The 14,516-nt window shown below is 43.2% G+C and overlaps 2 protein-coding genes across 3 annotated transcripts; one reads left to right on the plus strand and one right to left on the minus strand.

Moving 5' to 3' along the window:
• Positions 1-69: 69 nt before the first annotated feature.
• On the minus strand, positions 70-5,821 carry stbd1 (starch binding domain 1). The gene is made up of 2 exons (XM_053647942.1): positions 5,279-5,821; positions 70-4,016 (listed from the first exon to the last, which is right to left on the minus strand). Exons 1-2 carry the CDS (start codon positions 5,496-5,498, stop codon positions 2,446-2,448), a joined length of 1,791 nt encoding a protein of 596 aa, XP_053503917.1. The 5' UTR covers positions 5,499-5,821; the 3' UTR covers positions 70-2,445.
• A 2,373-nt stretch (positions 5,822-8,194) lies between these two features.
• On the plus strand, positions 8,195-14,061 carry pdcl (phosducin-like). 2 transcript variants are annotated; one of them, XM_053647945.1, is made up of 5 exons: positions 8,195-8,846; positions 9,826-10,014; positions 11,163-11,344; positions 11,593-11,865; positions 12,842-14,061. In XM_053647945.1, the coding sequence occupies exons 2-5, from the start codon at positions 9,840-9,842 to the stop codon at positions 13,115-13,117; spliced, it is 906 nt and encodes a 301-aa protein (XP_053503920.1). In that variant the 5' UTR covers positions 8,195-8,846; positions 9,826-9,839; the 3' UTR covers positions 13,118-14,061. The 2 variants fall into 2 exon arrangements, with proteins under 2 accessions (XP_053503920.1, XP_053503919.1); XM_053647944.1 differs by having other exon boundaries at positions 8,196-8,846; positions 9,831-10,014.
• The last annotated feature ends 455 nt before the right edge of the window (positions 14,062-14,516 follow it).

Below are 14,516 nucleotides of genomic sequence, written 5' to 3' on the forward strand. Positions count from 1 at the left end.
AGAACGGATTTATTAATATTAATTAAAAATGACTGGACACTAAATATGAAACCAAACATGACAACAAGCATAGCTGAAGTTATTTTATTTTATTGCGTTTAAAACACGTATCGGATGCTTACATAAACACACGTATTTACAATATAAAACACTGCGACTAAACACGAACTGCAGCACATCGTGAGTGTTTATAAGGCAAAGTTGTGGTAATAAAATAAATGTATCATTTGTTATATTTTAAAGCCATTGAAGTACAGTGCAAGACTAACATTTTCACTCGCATTCAAATCAGTAAGCAGCAAGAAGTGCATCAGAAAACACGGCCAAGTCGTTCATGTCATCTCCTCGAATTCACACGGACACTATCGGCGGAGCTAGAACGCTCGCTTTGAGACTACCTTTCCGGTTTGAATACTCGTTAAAAGTCGTTTTAATCGTCTTTCCGATTCGAATTCCTGCTCGTTAAATGTGCTCGTGTTTTTCTGTTTTACTCCTGGATCCTCGGTTCATCCGATACTTACAGAAGTACTAAGGAACTATTGCACAGTCCTAACTTTGAGCTTATCTAGCTAGCAGTGATGATCTTACATGAAACCAGACAGCAGGCAGAATCTCACTGTGGTGCCAAGTTGCTGAGGAAACCATGAGAAAAGGGATTCAGCTGTGCGTGTAACTCGCCGCTGATCCGCAGCCTCGATTCCGCTCGTTCCCTGATTACAGAAACATCAACGCGGACATGCAAACCTGATTTGCTCACAAGGTTACGACATGAAGAAAAACTCCAGCGCTGAGCAATTCTGTGCAAACACGGATTAGCATACTCCAGAACTACTGATGCGGCTCGGTTACAAATAAGGATTTGTGATAAGCGTACACACGGAAGAATCTAATATTTAAACAGGGGTGGGGAAAGTACTGAGAAATTATACTCAAGTGAAATGATGGATAATGTGTCTAAACCTTACTTCATCTTGCCAAAAATGCACTAAAGTGAAAGTCAGAAAGTTGCTGCTTTTAAATGTCCTCGAGTATTTAAAAGCAACTAACGATTTCCTACGAGCTCATCACGCACCGTATCGGTCCCTCCGGGATTTCGCGCTCACGGAGATGAACGCAAGACAACGCAAGACTCCGCAATACTCGCACGAGCTTGCAATTTTTCAAAAGGTACCGCAAATTTCCCACGGATTTGGGCCAAGACGCATCGTGCGAGGTCATCACGACGCGCATTCAAGCAAAGCGCTCTCCGATTCACGTGCGTTGAACGGGAGCACAGCTAAAAAGGTCTCATTTACCAACGAATATCACTGAGAAGGGCCGTGCAGAACAATTTCGTCCAATTGCAATTTGGCCAATTCATGTAGCTTTCCGTTTAAAAAACAAAACAAAAAAAAAACCCCACAAAAATCTCATCAGATTCCATTGCAAATTTTGAGAAAGTTGTTCTTTGTTGAAAGAAAAAAAACCAACCACTATTTACCATTAGCAAGAATCTGATTTGGCCAAAAAAATGTTACTAGTCTCGTTACTAGTAATGTTCCTGGCATTAACCAAGAAATCAAGCTAACTGAGCTGGTTAATATTAGCAAATTGGCAAAACATACCTCAACGGCCGCCCTTTGTTTTTTTTTTGTTTTGTTTTTTTTTTTAATTAGATGGCGTTCGTGCCTTTTCGAGAGGCGAAGAGAATTTTCACTTGATACGAGACTTTGCCTAGTTCAGAATATCGAGGTAGGGCTAGGGGTGCTCATCCTCACGTTCAACACGGCATTCTGGGGGCTGATCCACGCCCAGCTGTAGCATTAACCACATTATAGCTATTTAATAGATTCAATCCAGGCCGTTTGATGTCTATACAGCGTACAGTTGATGGCTGGATGAGAGAAGAGACCTTCGAGATTTGTAACTTTGAAGTACTCTGAAGATCTGATTAAACAAAAGGAGCAAGAAGTACGTTTTTTTTTTTTCCCCCCTTCTTCTCCTTGGAAATGTAATTAAGTAAGAGAACAAGTATTCAACTTTCATGACGTCCAAGTAAAGTATAAAGACCTCAAAATAATACTCAACTATGGAAAGGAAATACAATTACTCAAGTATTTTCCATCCCTGCATATAATTAATTATTTGGCAAAATTACATTGGATAACAACTAGAACAGACATATCACCGGAAAATAAACCATTTCTCTGAGTAGTGTAGGACACCGAAATATCGTTATTGCTGGTTAAAGAGCCACAGGACAAACGCCGTCAACACGAGCATTTCCAAACTGACGTACAAGCTATTCACTGACTGAAGGTGAAAATGTGCATATTGGTATTATTATTATTGCTACATTAACAGTATCACAGCCTCATGCATCATATTTATGCTAACATCTGTTTGAAATAATGCACCTGTGATGAATATTATTGCTATATAGAATGCCACTGATATGTTTTTGTTTCACGCGTACCCCCAATTCTTATTGAGAAGAATCTCATCCTCTTGCCCAGTCACTGCAAAATAGCGGTTTTCGCACTCCTCCCAGCGCCGGATCTTTCCCTCCTCTACCAGGATAAACTTCCACTCGACCTGGCTGTCCAATGGGAGACCGATAGTGCAGAACCAAAAGCCATTCTCAACACTCCTCAGAGGAACAAAGCTCTCCCAGGACCCCAGCTCCTGCTGGTTCCCCGTTACAGCCAGAATCTGGTTTGGGGAGTGCGTGATGTAGTGCACTCTGAAGCTGACTTGTACAAGCTGGGGCATTGGCAACACCATTCCTACTTTCTTATTCGAAAGATCCCCTTCATTATTAGCCACACCGGTGGTGGTGTCGTGTGGGACGTCTGTCTTGTCTCGGTGTGACATCGTCTCTTCGGCAGGAAGTCCAGAACCGTCGGTCGCCGGAACTGGAGAATGAGAAACGTCGAGCTTGAATCCGTAACCGGTCTTACTTGGAGTCGGAGTTAACCAGGGCAGATCTCTGGTGTCTGGTGGTCCAGTGCTTAGCCACTCATTGCTGTCCATAATGGCCTCCATAATGCTGATCTCATTCTTCTTCTGGATCACGTCTGCCGGTGTGACCTCTGTTTTATCTTTGATCGATTCCTTGAGTTGTAGAGGTGCTAATGAATCCCCTTGCAAACCAGGCACAGTAAAGCCCAGGTAGTTCTGCGGTGGATTGGTGAGAATATCGTCCAACGTGCTGCTCAGATGCTGCCGAGTGGCCAAACGGTCATCAGTGTTGCCCACCGTTGTCTGCAAGCTATTGAGGCGGTCACCGAAGTCCTGACGGCTTTTGACATCTTTCTTAGGCTGGACTTTCTCCGATGCCAAATTACTCAAGAGATCAGACTGTCCGTCATAGCAGTAGGAGTCAATGTCGTTCATCTGAGGAATACTCCTCTCAAACGCTTTGGTTGCAATCTCAGTGTCTTCCATCTTTGTCTTTTTTTGAAGAGCATCTGAACTTGTGCCATCAGCAGAAGAAATATCCAACACAGAGTTATTTACAATGATCTCCTCCTCATTAGGTTTGTTTGCAATTTCTTGCGACAAGAGCGTGTTGTCCAACAGATCTTCCACAGACTGGGACTTCTCAACAGGGAGATTTTTAGCTTCCAAAATCTCCTGGGCGCTCTCCGTTTCAGACGGCTCATCCACGTCTACATGCGGTTCCATCTCAGACTCGTCATCGCAGGCGTTTTCCTTCACACTATTCTCAGGCTTGTCTTCAGAGGGTCTGCTACCATTATCCTGATGATCAAACAAATCTGACTGCACACTAGAACGCTGAACAGTATCACAGCCATCATGCGTGCATTTCATATGATCCTGGCCAGTTCCAGTGGTGTCACCAACATCGGAACCAGTTAAAGGTTCAGCAGAAGGCTCTTTCACATCCTCATGGGTGGGTTTTTCCAGGTTTTCCTCCGGAAGGTCTGAAGGTGTTTGTGTATGGTTTTCAGGAGACAGGATAACCGTTTCATGGGAATCGACATCCCAGTCCTCAGAGCCTCCGTCATCACTTCCTTTGGAGGGGGGAAAAAAAAAGCAAAGACAGACACATGACCTTTCACAGTGTATAATTATGAGGCGACACAGCAGCCAGATTACCCTAGTTATTCATCACCATTAGAGAAGGTATGGATTGTATAAAGTGCAAACACATGATTTTCAAATATTAAACAACATGCCATAGTAGCTACACTTTCTGCCTGGTGACGTTCCAATGATTTGCGAACTTCTCATTTGGAACATTTATTTAGATTGTGCTGTACAGAGGGTCGTATGGCCGCCTCATAGCGCCAGAGTCCTCTCTGTTTAGAGCATCGACTCTCTTCCTGCAGGTTTCACTTCCAACCAAAAATCTCTTGTTTGGAGCTAAAGTCTTCAGGAAGGTAGACCTCCAGGCACAGGGTTGGTGAGCACTGGTTTGGAGTTTCTGTGCATATAATTGCTTAGTCTGCATGGGTTTCCTCCAAAGAGTAGTTGCAATGGTTACTCTTAATTGCCCCTCGGTGTACAAATGCATGTATGCAAGTGTTTACAGGATAGGATCCAATTATGTCAAAGATTCTCAATTTTAACTTTAAAAAAAAAAGAAAAAATTATTATTATTATTATTATTATTATTATTATAATAAAACATTCTTATGATAATAGTATTCATAAATTATGGAGCACATATATTTACATGTTGTGAATGAATTAAAACAAATATTTAAAAACCAGCTCAAAATCACTAAGGGGTTTAAAGGAAAAAATATTGATAAAGGGGCTTGAGTTTGCGTCCGGGGTTAAATCCAGGTGGTTAGATGATCACGTGACTGACCCTCACCTTCAAGGGTGGGTCACATGGTCAGCCTCTTACGTCATCCGGGAAAACCTTTTATTTATGCCTTTTTTTTTTAAAAAAAATGAATTCTCTGCTTCCGGTCTAGGTCGGATGTTTGGAAATGACGAGTTTCTATTAAATCTGGACATGACTAAACATGAAACTGTAATTAAAGTTAAAAAAAGCGAGAAACTAACAATATTAAGGCATGCTCAACAGGTACGATAGTTAAAAAAAATGATAGGCGACTATATTTTAAGACCCCGATATCATTAGTGACGTCTGTTTTATTCGGGGACATTTTGACAGGGACCACCAGCTGTTGCTTTTTCCGCCATTTACGGTTCGTCCCTCAGCGCGTGAAGCACACACACGGTGGCATTTCTCCAGGAACCAGCACTACACCTGTTTCTACCCCAATTTCTCTCCAAACTAACACCGTTTCCTCCATTTTACCTGTTGACTTGCTCCAGTCATCTTCATCTCCTTCTCCTCGTCGTCCCGCTGCGTCCTTTTCCGTTTCGCTCGTGTTCTCTTCGCGGCCCCTTTTCCTTCGTTGACCTTTAACGGCTCGGTAAATGAGAAACGCGCCCCACACTGACAGCGAGGCGACAATAATCACCAGTAAGGCGGCCGCGGTCTCGTAGCCCCCAATCACCCCGAAACGGCGGCTCATATCGACGGCCGTGGCTGCAGTCGCTAAACGCTCGTCACGCGCGTCTATTTAATGTGAAGCGCGCGCGTGGCTTCCTTCCACGCGCACTGTTACAGAGCCGAGCTCGAGCTGCAGCGCAGATTAAATCAAATCCGTGTCCGCAGTCAGGTGAGCTCTCTGCCAATGGGCTTCTCTCTGTGGCTCTCTCTCCCGCCCCCTTCTCTCTCTCTTTCTCGCTCCCTCTCTCTTACTCCCTTTCTCTCTTTCTCTCTCTCTCTTTCTTTCTCCCTCTCTCTCTCTCTCTTTCTTTCTTTCTTTCTTTCTTTCTCCCTCCCCTTTCTCTCTCTTTCTCTCTCTTTCTTTCTCCCTCTCTCTCTCTCTCTTTCTTTCTCCCTCCCCTTTCTCTCTCTCTTTCTCTCTCTCCCTTTCTTTTTCTTTCTCCCTCCCCTTCTCTCTTTCTCCCTCTCTTTCTCTCTTTCTCTCTTTCTTACTCCCTTTCTCTCTCTCTTTCTTTCTCTCTTTCTTTCTCCCTCACCCTTCTCTCTCTCTTTTTCTCTCTCTCTCTTTCTCCCTCTCTCTCTCTTTCTTTCTCCCTCCCCCTTATCTCTCTCTTTTTCTTTCTCCCTCTCTCTTTTTCTTTCTCTCTCTCTTTCTCCCTCTCTCTCTCTCTCTCTCTCTCTCTCTTTCTTTCTTTCTCTCTGTCACAGTGTCTGTCCTCCTGGTTCACACTTTTCTCATTGTCACTAACTGCCTTATCCCAGTCGGTGTTGCAATGGCTCCAGAACCAGAACACCAGGCACAAAAAATGGGGGGAAGATACCAGTTTATCAGGGCACCATGCACACACACTTTCACACTTCAGGGCAAGTTATCATGGACTGCCCACCAAACATATCTGCATAGTAACTGAGACTGACACTTACCAATATGGATTACTGTACTACTAATCAAAATAAAATAAAATAAAATAAACCCATTCAGTTGCTAAATGGGATTATTTATGCCGCCATAGATCAAATGGAGTGATCAGAATGTCCGTGATCAGAAAACTCAACCGGCAAAAGAGTAACCTGCATTTCGAAAATGATGACGCCCAATATTTTGTTCTGTAAGCAGCTAGTGTAATATCGTTGTGTAGTATCTCTCCATATTCTGCGCCTACCTCAATATACGTACAGTATTTCACACCTCAGAAGACCTTTCCTATACCTTTCCTATCTCAGTATACTGTACATGCTTTGTACCATGCTATACATCGTTCCTACTACAGTATACACTCGTTTATCATTACCTCAGACCTGTCCTACTTCAGTATATACCTTACCTGCAACAGTATACACCTTTTCTACCTCAGTATACAAATTTCTTGTCATTATACACCCTTCCTGACTATATGCTTTTCCTACCACAGTATACACCTTTCCTACCTCAGTATGAACTTTTCCTACCACACTATACACCTTCTTACGACAGTACACACATTTTCTACTACAGTATGCACCTTTTTTTCCCCCTTTTTACCTCAGTATATACCTGTCGTACCTCAGTGTACAACTTTTCTACCTCAGTAAACTGCTGTATTCTCTTGTATTCTGTCTTTTTTGTTGAACGTTCTTTCTCTCAGTGTTGTCTGTGTTGAGTCCATTTCAGGTTTTCCACTCCAATGTAGTTCGCTCCTGTGCGCCAGTACAGATTTTTCCGTGCTTCGTAGCTCGTCCTCTTATCCGAAGGGCTATTTGAGTTAGCTTAATGCTGATTGCCTTGTTGCTGCTTACTGAAAGTCTGACTGATTTGAATAGTGCATGTTGTGATCAGTTTGGACTTTGTTATTTGCATTTCTCCCTTTGGTTTGGCATGGTTGTTGTTGCCAAACAGGCCGGTGTGAGTATTTAAGAAACACTATTACATTGTTGATGAGGGAGGTCAGAGGAGAATGGCCAGAGTGGTTTGAGCTGACAGGAAGGCTACAGCAAGTCACATAACCACTCTTTACAACTCTTTTCACACTTTTGTTCTTTCTGGGTCCCACTGTTTTGTGATGATTCATTCATCCTGCAAGTCTTGTCAGTTAAACGAGTTCAGCTCTTTTTACACTTTCTCTTAATCTGTCTATCATTCTGACCTTCTGGATAGGCTCGGAACATGTCGTACCATCGTGGGTATGCGTCAGGTGAATTCGAGGAGCAGGATTCTCCAGATGATCAGCATCTGGGTTACAAGACTTCCAGCTATTTAGAGAGAGCGAAAAGCAAGGAGAGACGAAAAAGAAGGGGTGAGCCAGAAGCTAAGGAGCAGTGACTGCTCACGAAGCAGAAATAATCAGTTGGTCTCTAACGACCGATACACCTCACGTCTCGGGAAACATTGCATCAGTGTCACAAAGAATTCTAACTAATGTACTTCAGTCTGCATTTTTAGCTTTTGCAAAGAACTAAGCATTAGCTTGGGCCGACGTGAGCAAGTCCTTTCTCTTGTGTACTGAAAGCAACTTTAAAATGAAGAGCTGGAAGAATCCAGATGGCCTGGAGAAAGCCAGAGAGGTGCAACTTCGGAAATTCCAGGCCACGCTGGATTCACTGATCGAGGAGTTTGAAATCAGGATCCAGAAAATAAAAACACAACGAGTGAGATTCAGAGTTCACTACGTAACACACTCCCCAAGACGAGTTGTGGCTGTGACATGGAACCAGCATAATCTCAGGGTCTGGAAGAGCTTTGTTCTGACTTTGTTATGGATTCTGGTTTTGCACCGTCCTCTTTCCAATGGGCATCCAATTGGAGTGGGAATTCGTGCCGGTGGAGGATGGAGAGATGGTGCGCTGGGAGGAGTGTGGGAATCGGCGGCTGGAGGTCCCCAGAAAAGTGGAAGATGAAGAGATCCAGCGTTACTGCACATGGGGATATCACTGAACTGCTAAAATAGTTTGCAGATGTGTCGTTTCTCATGGTGACCATACCTGTGGAACATCGGATTATGGTATTTACATATGATTTGTGTTCACATTAAACTTTGACTTGACTTTTTTTTTTTTTTTAAAGGTGTTTTTAATCGCATACATTTTTGATATGATTTTATTTATTTATTTATTTATTTATTCATTCACATATAAGCTTTCGATTCATGAAACATACTACTTCTATACAGATATAGAGACTCTACAATATTAAAATTGTATGCTACAACATGCAAAAATGCGGCTCGGGTTTTGATTCGCCAACGTCGATGTCGTTCATCTAAACCGCTGTTTGATTGGTGGGTTGAATGCTGACGCAGGAAAGTGACGTGTAGTATCATCAGAGAAGGTCGCGGAAATTTCAACGCTTGGGGTATTGTTTTTTTTTTCGTTTCCCCCAGAAAGATATTGTTTGGTAAGTTTGACGTGGTTTTGTCTGTTTTATTACGTCGCGATGAAGCGGTCTTGAAGCCATCTTCACTCCAGACCGAGCCACGAACTGTATTTTAGCTTTAATCCATCGACGTCGCTTGTTAGCCTGCTAGCCAAATAAACCGAGGCTAGTCCAAGCTTCCAGTTGAACAAGCAGCAGCTTTAAACATAAAATATCACTTTGTATCATTAGGTGTTGTTTAAGCTCGTAATTAATTAATTAATTAATTAATCAATCAATCAATCAATCAAACAAATAAACAAAACACATGACAGATAGTCGGTTTCTCATCTTCCTTAAACTGTACGTATTATTAATCCGCTAGCTGGAGGTATTAGCTAGTAGCTGTCAGGCTGAATTCCAAATCGCACCATGCTTCCTGTATAGGCTCACTATTCTGAGGGTGAAGTTGATGGGCTTCAGCAGTGTAGTGTAGGAGCCGTTTGGGATTCAGCCGTCGCTGTTTTATTAGGTTGATTTGAAGCTTTGCGTCAGCTGCACGACATGAGCGAGATGTATATGTATATATTACACACACAGCTGAATCTATACTTGACCAGTGTGTTTTCATAATGCCTTATGACAATGACATTTTCCAAGTTTAACTATCAAGATTCTAAGTAACTGGAGACAGAATTTTTTTGTACTCCACGTAGATCATGAACCATTGAAATCGTTTGAGAAATGTAAACATTACTGTGCTTTTTATCCAGGAAAAACCGCAGCTCCCCTGATTACTTGCATTTGTTTATAGGGCAGTCTTGCCCGGATCAATATGGCGGACACGTTGACGTGAATGCTTGTGTGCGCATGCGCGTGGTGTTTCTTTACAAAGTGACATCGCCATCTACTGGCGCGGCGTGCGTAATACAGCGTTTTTAGTCGTTTTCACGGATCCGTGTGAACGGGGATCGTTTTGACAACGAAACTTTTCAAAAACTTTCTTTTCTGTGTCCCCCCCCCCAGCCTTTGGTCATGACGACTCTGGACGACAAGCTCCTGGGGGAGAAGCTGCAGTATTATTACAGCAGCAGTGAGGATGAGGAGAGCGACCATGAGGAAGATGAAGGCCAGTCCAAAACCATCAGGGAGCAGGAAGTGCTGCAGACTGAAATCGATTATAGTCCTGATGGTACTGCTGTTAACACCGGTGCGTACTTAACCTTATCGTCCTGTTCAATCTGTCTAATCTAATCTTAATATAAATCTTGCTCTTCTAAATGTTTGCTACTTCTCATAATGGTTTTAGAAAAAGGTCTCTCTCAAAAAAAGCCATGAAAATCGCTTCATGCAGAAATACTCTGAATATTACTGACAGTGATTAGATAATCTGTCACAGCATGAGAATAATAATAATAATAATAATAATAATAATAATAATAATAATTATTATTATTATTATGTGCTCATTCAGTCACAAGAGCATTAGTGAGATCAGACACTGATGTTAGGTGACAAGGCCCAGGGTGCGTTCGGCATTCGTTCATCCCAAAGGTGTTCAGCGAGGTTGAGGTCAAGGCTCTGTGCAGCATGCTCGAGTTCTTCCACTCCAAACTTAATAAACCATGACTTCATGTTGCTCGCTTTGTGCACAGGGGCATTGTCATGCTGGAACAGGTTTCGGCCTCCCTTAGTCCCAGCGAAGGGACTCTTCCACCTTCGTGTCAGTTGTCCACAAACTTTTGGTTATTTAGTGTACGTCTCGCATGAAAACACAAGTTATGTCATGAGGCCAACAGCACAGTGTAACATAACACGTTCCCATATATTGTGTTGCAACATGTTCCGCCATTTCCATCAAATGCTTTTTATAGCGTAAAGGAAGTGATGCGGTGCGCCACAGCGTGCTTCATGTCACAGTCCAAGTAATCAATAAAAAAAAAGATAGCTGTTATAACAGCCATATTTTAGATATGCTTTGAACTTTGTGTGGCATTAATACCAGTGTCTGAATGCTGATGAACTGCCAGGAAGCGGAGTTATTCAGAAGAAAGGATTGCTCTTCATTATAATAACATGAGTAACGTCACGTTCGGTCATTTTTGTTATACTCGCTAGATAACAGATTGAAACAGCACAATTCTTTCTTTTTTTAAATTCCTTTTGATAGTCATATGCCGTGTTCAATCAGCAACAGGCATGTGACGTTCAATAAAGAATTTAATAAAAAAAAAATCCTGATTAATAAAAAAACCCCCTCATTTGCACTTATATGGGAGAACAGGGCTGAACAATAAAAACAATTCTGACCTGTGTGTGTGTGTGTGTGTGTGTGTGTGTGTGTGTGTGTATTTGCAGGCCCAAAAGGTGTGATCAACGACTGGAGGAAGTACAAGCAGCTGGAGACGGAACAGCGAGCCGAGCAACAGAAGGAGATGGAGCGGCTGATCAAGAAGCTCAGCATGACCTGCAGATCGCAGCTGGATGACGAGGCGGACAAGCAGAAGCAGCAGGAGCTTCAGGACAAGATCAATGGCAAGGTTAGATGCCATCTTTTGAACAGTGCAGCTAAAGCAAACTGTTTCTCCAGACATACAGTGTGTAAAATGGCCTAACGTCGCTGTGTGGAAAGCTTAATTTGCTCAGTCACTCCTCTAGAACCAACTCAGGCTGGCGGTGAACTTCAGAAGAGAACGAACAAAGTAGTGGTTGGAGTTCCTCACTCTGAGGACCTCGAGTGTTCAAATAGAACACCTTATCTTTCTTTCCTTCCTTGTTTTGTCTTCAGGTAACGCTGCGAGTCGACGAGGAGGAGGAGGACGACGACGAAGCCTTCCTCCAGCAGTACCGGCTGCAGCGCATGGAGGAAATGAGGCGGCAGCTGAGCGGCGGGCGACGTTTCGAGCGCGTCATCTCCATTTCCTCGGGCGAGGAGTTCCTGCACGCCATCGATGAGGAGGGCAGAGGCACTCTAGTGCTGGTGCACATTTTCGAGCCCGACGTGCCCGCCTGCCAGGCCATGGAGGGAAGCCTGATTTGTCTCGCTCTGCAGTACCCAGAGGTGACGAGCATCTTCCAAAAGCTGCGCGAATGCTTCGTGCAGAAATGCCACTGTGGCTAATGTCAATACGTGTACAGCTGGGGGGTCGGGCGATTAGGAGTAGCACAAACATGCCAACAGGAAAAATGCTAAAGTAGCAAAACTGTAAATAATCTAAATGATCTGCACATGTTGACATTTGTCATTACTTGAACACTTCCTGTGTATACAGGCTTTATACTTCTGCTAATATTCTAATGTTTTGTCTCACGCATTGTTTGTTTGTACAGCCGTCGAAGAAAGACCCGGATTTTTCTTAAAGGGAACCCCGACGATGAATACTTGTACGGCTTATTAGATTAACGCTCACATCCGCTATATAAATCCGCTATACAAAAACACTCCAGATGTCAGTTTAAAAATTAATTAAATAAATAAATCCTTTCACTCGTAGGCCGCCATTCTTGTTTCTGTCGCAATGCATTCTGGGTAGTGACGTCAAACGGTCGCAACGGTCTTGATTCTCCAGCGACCCTACAGCGATATAAACATGTCTTCAGCCTTTTCAGTTCGAACCCGAGCGTCTGTGTCACGGTGTCTGTGCAGCAACGGTACGTCTGTGACGACCGACTCGTGACTTAAATCGCATCCTCGAGATAGAACGCGTTAAAATGCACACTGTGTTGTTTAGTTGGAGCTGAATTAGTCTGCTCTTGAGCAGGTCTGAGGTTCCGGGCTCGTCGTGTTGGAAACGAGTCCGACGACAGATTCAAAGCACGGACATCTTCAGGATCGGGCGAAACGTTCGACAGTACAACCCAGTGATCAGTAATCCACGGGCAAGAACAGGACCCAGGAAGCCCAGAATGCTTTTATATGCTTTATTTAATGCATGCTGTAGAAGCAAAAAAAATAACTGATCTGTGATGCATAACATTTTTTTTGGCACTGTCTGGCTGTCCTCGTTGTGACGTGTGTGTGTGTGTGTGTGTTGCAGGTGAAGTTCTGTGCGGCGCAGGGCTCCGTGCTGGGCACCAGCGCTCTGTTTCGCAGCTCAGCGCTGCCCGCACTGCTGCTGTACCGCGGTGGCGATCTGGTGGGCAACCTGGTACGTGTCTCCGACCAGCTGGGCGACGACTTCTACGCCACCGACGTGGAGGCATTGCTGCAGGAGTACGGCCTGCTCCCCGAGATAAACCCACACACGACCACGCATTCGTCCATCCGCACCGGCAACACCAACGACTCCGACAGTGACCTGGATATAGACTAAAGGCAAACACGCAATATGTACACACTGCTACTCAGTAACTCAGTCGCTGGCTGAAATGACCAAAACCAGTCAACTCTGAGTACTCACACTCTCTCTCTCTCTCACACACACACACACACACACACACACTCTTAACCCTCCAGCAACTTTCACAGTGGCCTGGATGTGGACTATGCACACCTAGTGTACACACACACACACACACACACACACACAGGCAACTCTATAACAGCTCATGAGCGTTTGAAGTGACCAAAACAAATCTCAGATAGATGGACACACACACACACACAACTTTCTTTTGATCCCTGCTATTATGTGACTTTAATTAGTGGACCTGTTCTACAGAATTTTATAGACAACTTGATTCACTGGACCAAAACAAACACAAGAAAACTTGTTGCAGGATGTTCAGGTGTGTGTGGTGTGTGTGTGTGTGTGTGTGTGTGTGTGGTGTAGACAGAGATAAGAATAGATGAGGGTCATTTGTTAGTGTGTGTACATTTTGCATGTCCTCTGAGAAACACTAGATTTTCTTTTGGGTACCGAGGTGAAGGTTAGTCATGCATTGTTTAGCTACAGTCATACACAAGTCGGTGAAAATCCCTAAAGATCGTCTGAGACTGTTTCAGTATGTAATCATTATCAGAACCTTGTGAAATGTGTTCCTATCTTTTATTTTAATATGAAAGCCTTCCTTTGTGCTCGACGCCGTCTTGGAGGTCAGACATCCATCTGTGTGTAACTATTTATTCTAGTTTTAGTTAAACGTGTCAGGTTTGTGTTTTTTTTTGTTTTGTTTTGTTTTTGTTGTTTTTTCTATGTGCATTGTTTTAGCTTTAAATGGGGAAACTTTTTGTCTGAGACACTTCTGTTAGTTTTCTACATTTTATAAGTGTCCATTATGTCAACAGTGGAAAAAATAAAAACAAAATAGCTTGTGATTCCGGTCCTTATTTATTTATTTATTTATTTATTTATTTATCGTATTGGAAAGGGACCGTGTTTGACGTATAACGCTTTCTAGTGGAAATGCTTGTTGTATCACAGCTGTATACGCATTCAAAGTTGGATGTCCCGACGGACGGGTAGAAACCGTGACGGAGAGATATAAGTAGATAAAGTTGAAAATATTGATGGAAAGAGAGCCGGGGAATGGAGCTAAATTAGATATATTTATACACTCACTTCCACCTGCCCCGTTTATGCTGTTATCTAATCAGCCGATCATGTGACAGCAGTGCAATGCAAAAAAATAAATACAGGTCGAGAGCTTCAGTTAATATTCACATCAAACATCAGAATGAAGAAAAAGCCTGATTTCTTTGGTACCAGAGGGGCTGGTTTGAGTATTTCATGAACTTGCTGATCTCCTGTGGATTTCACACACAGCAGTCTG

Source organism: Ictalurus furcatus, chromosome 18 (genome assembly GCF_023375685.1).
Source record: "Ictalurus furcatus strain D&B chromosome 18, Billie_1.0, whole genome shotgun sequence".
In the NCBI taxonomy this organism is placed as follows: Eukaryota; Metazoa; Chordata; class Actinopteri; order Siluriformes; family Ictaluridae; genus Ictalurus; species Ictalurus furcatus.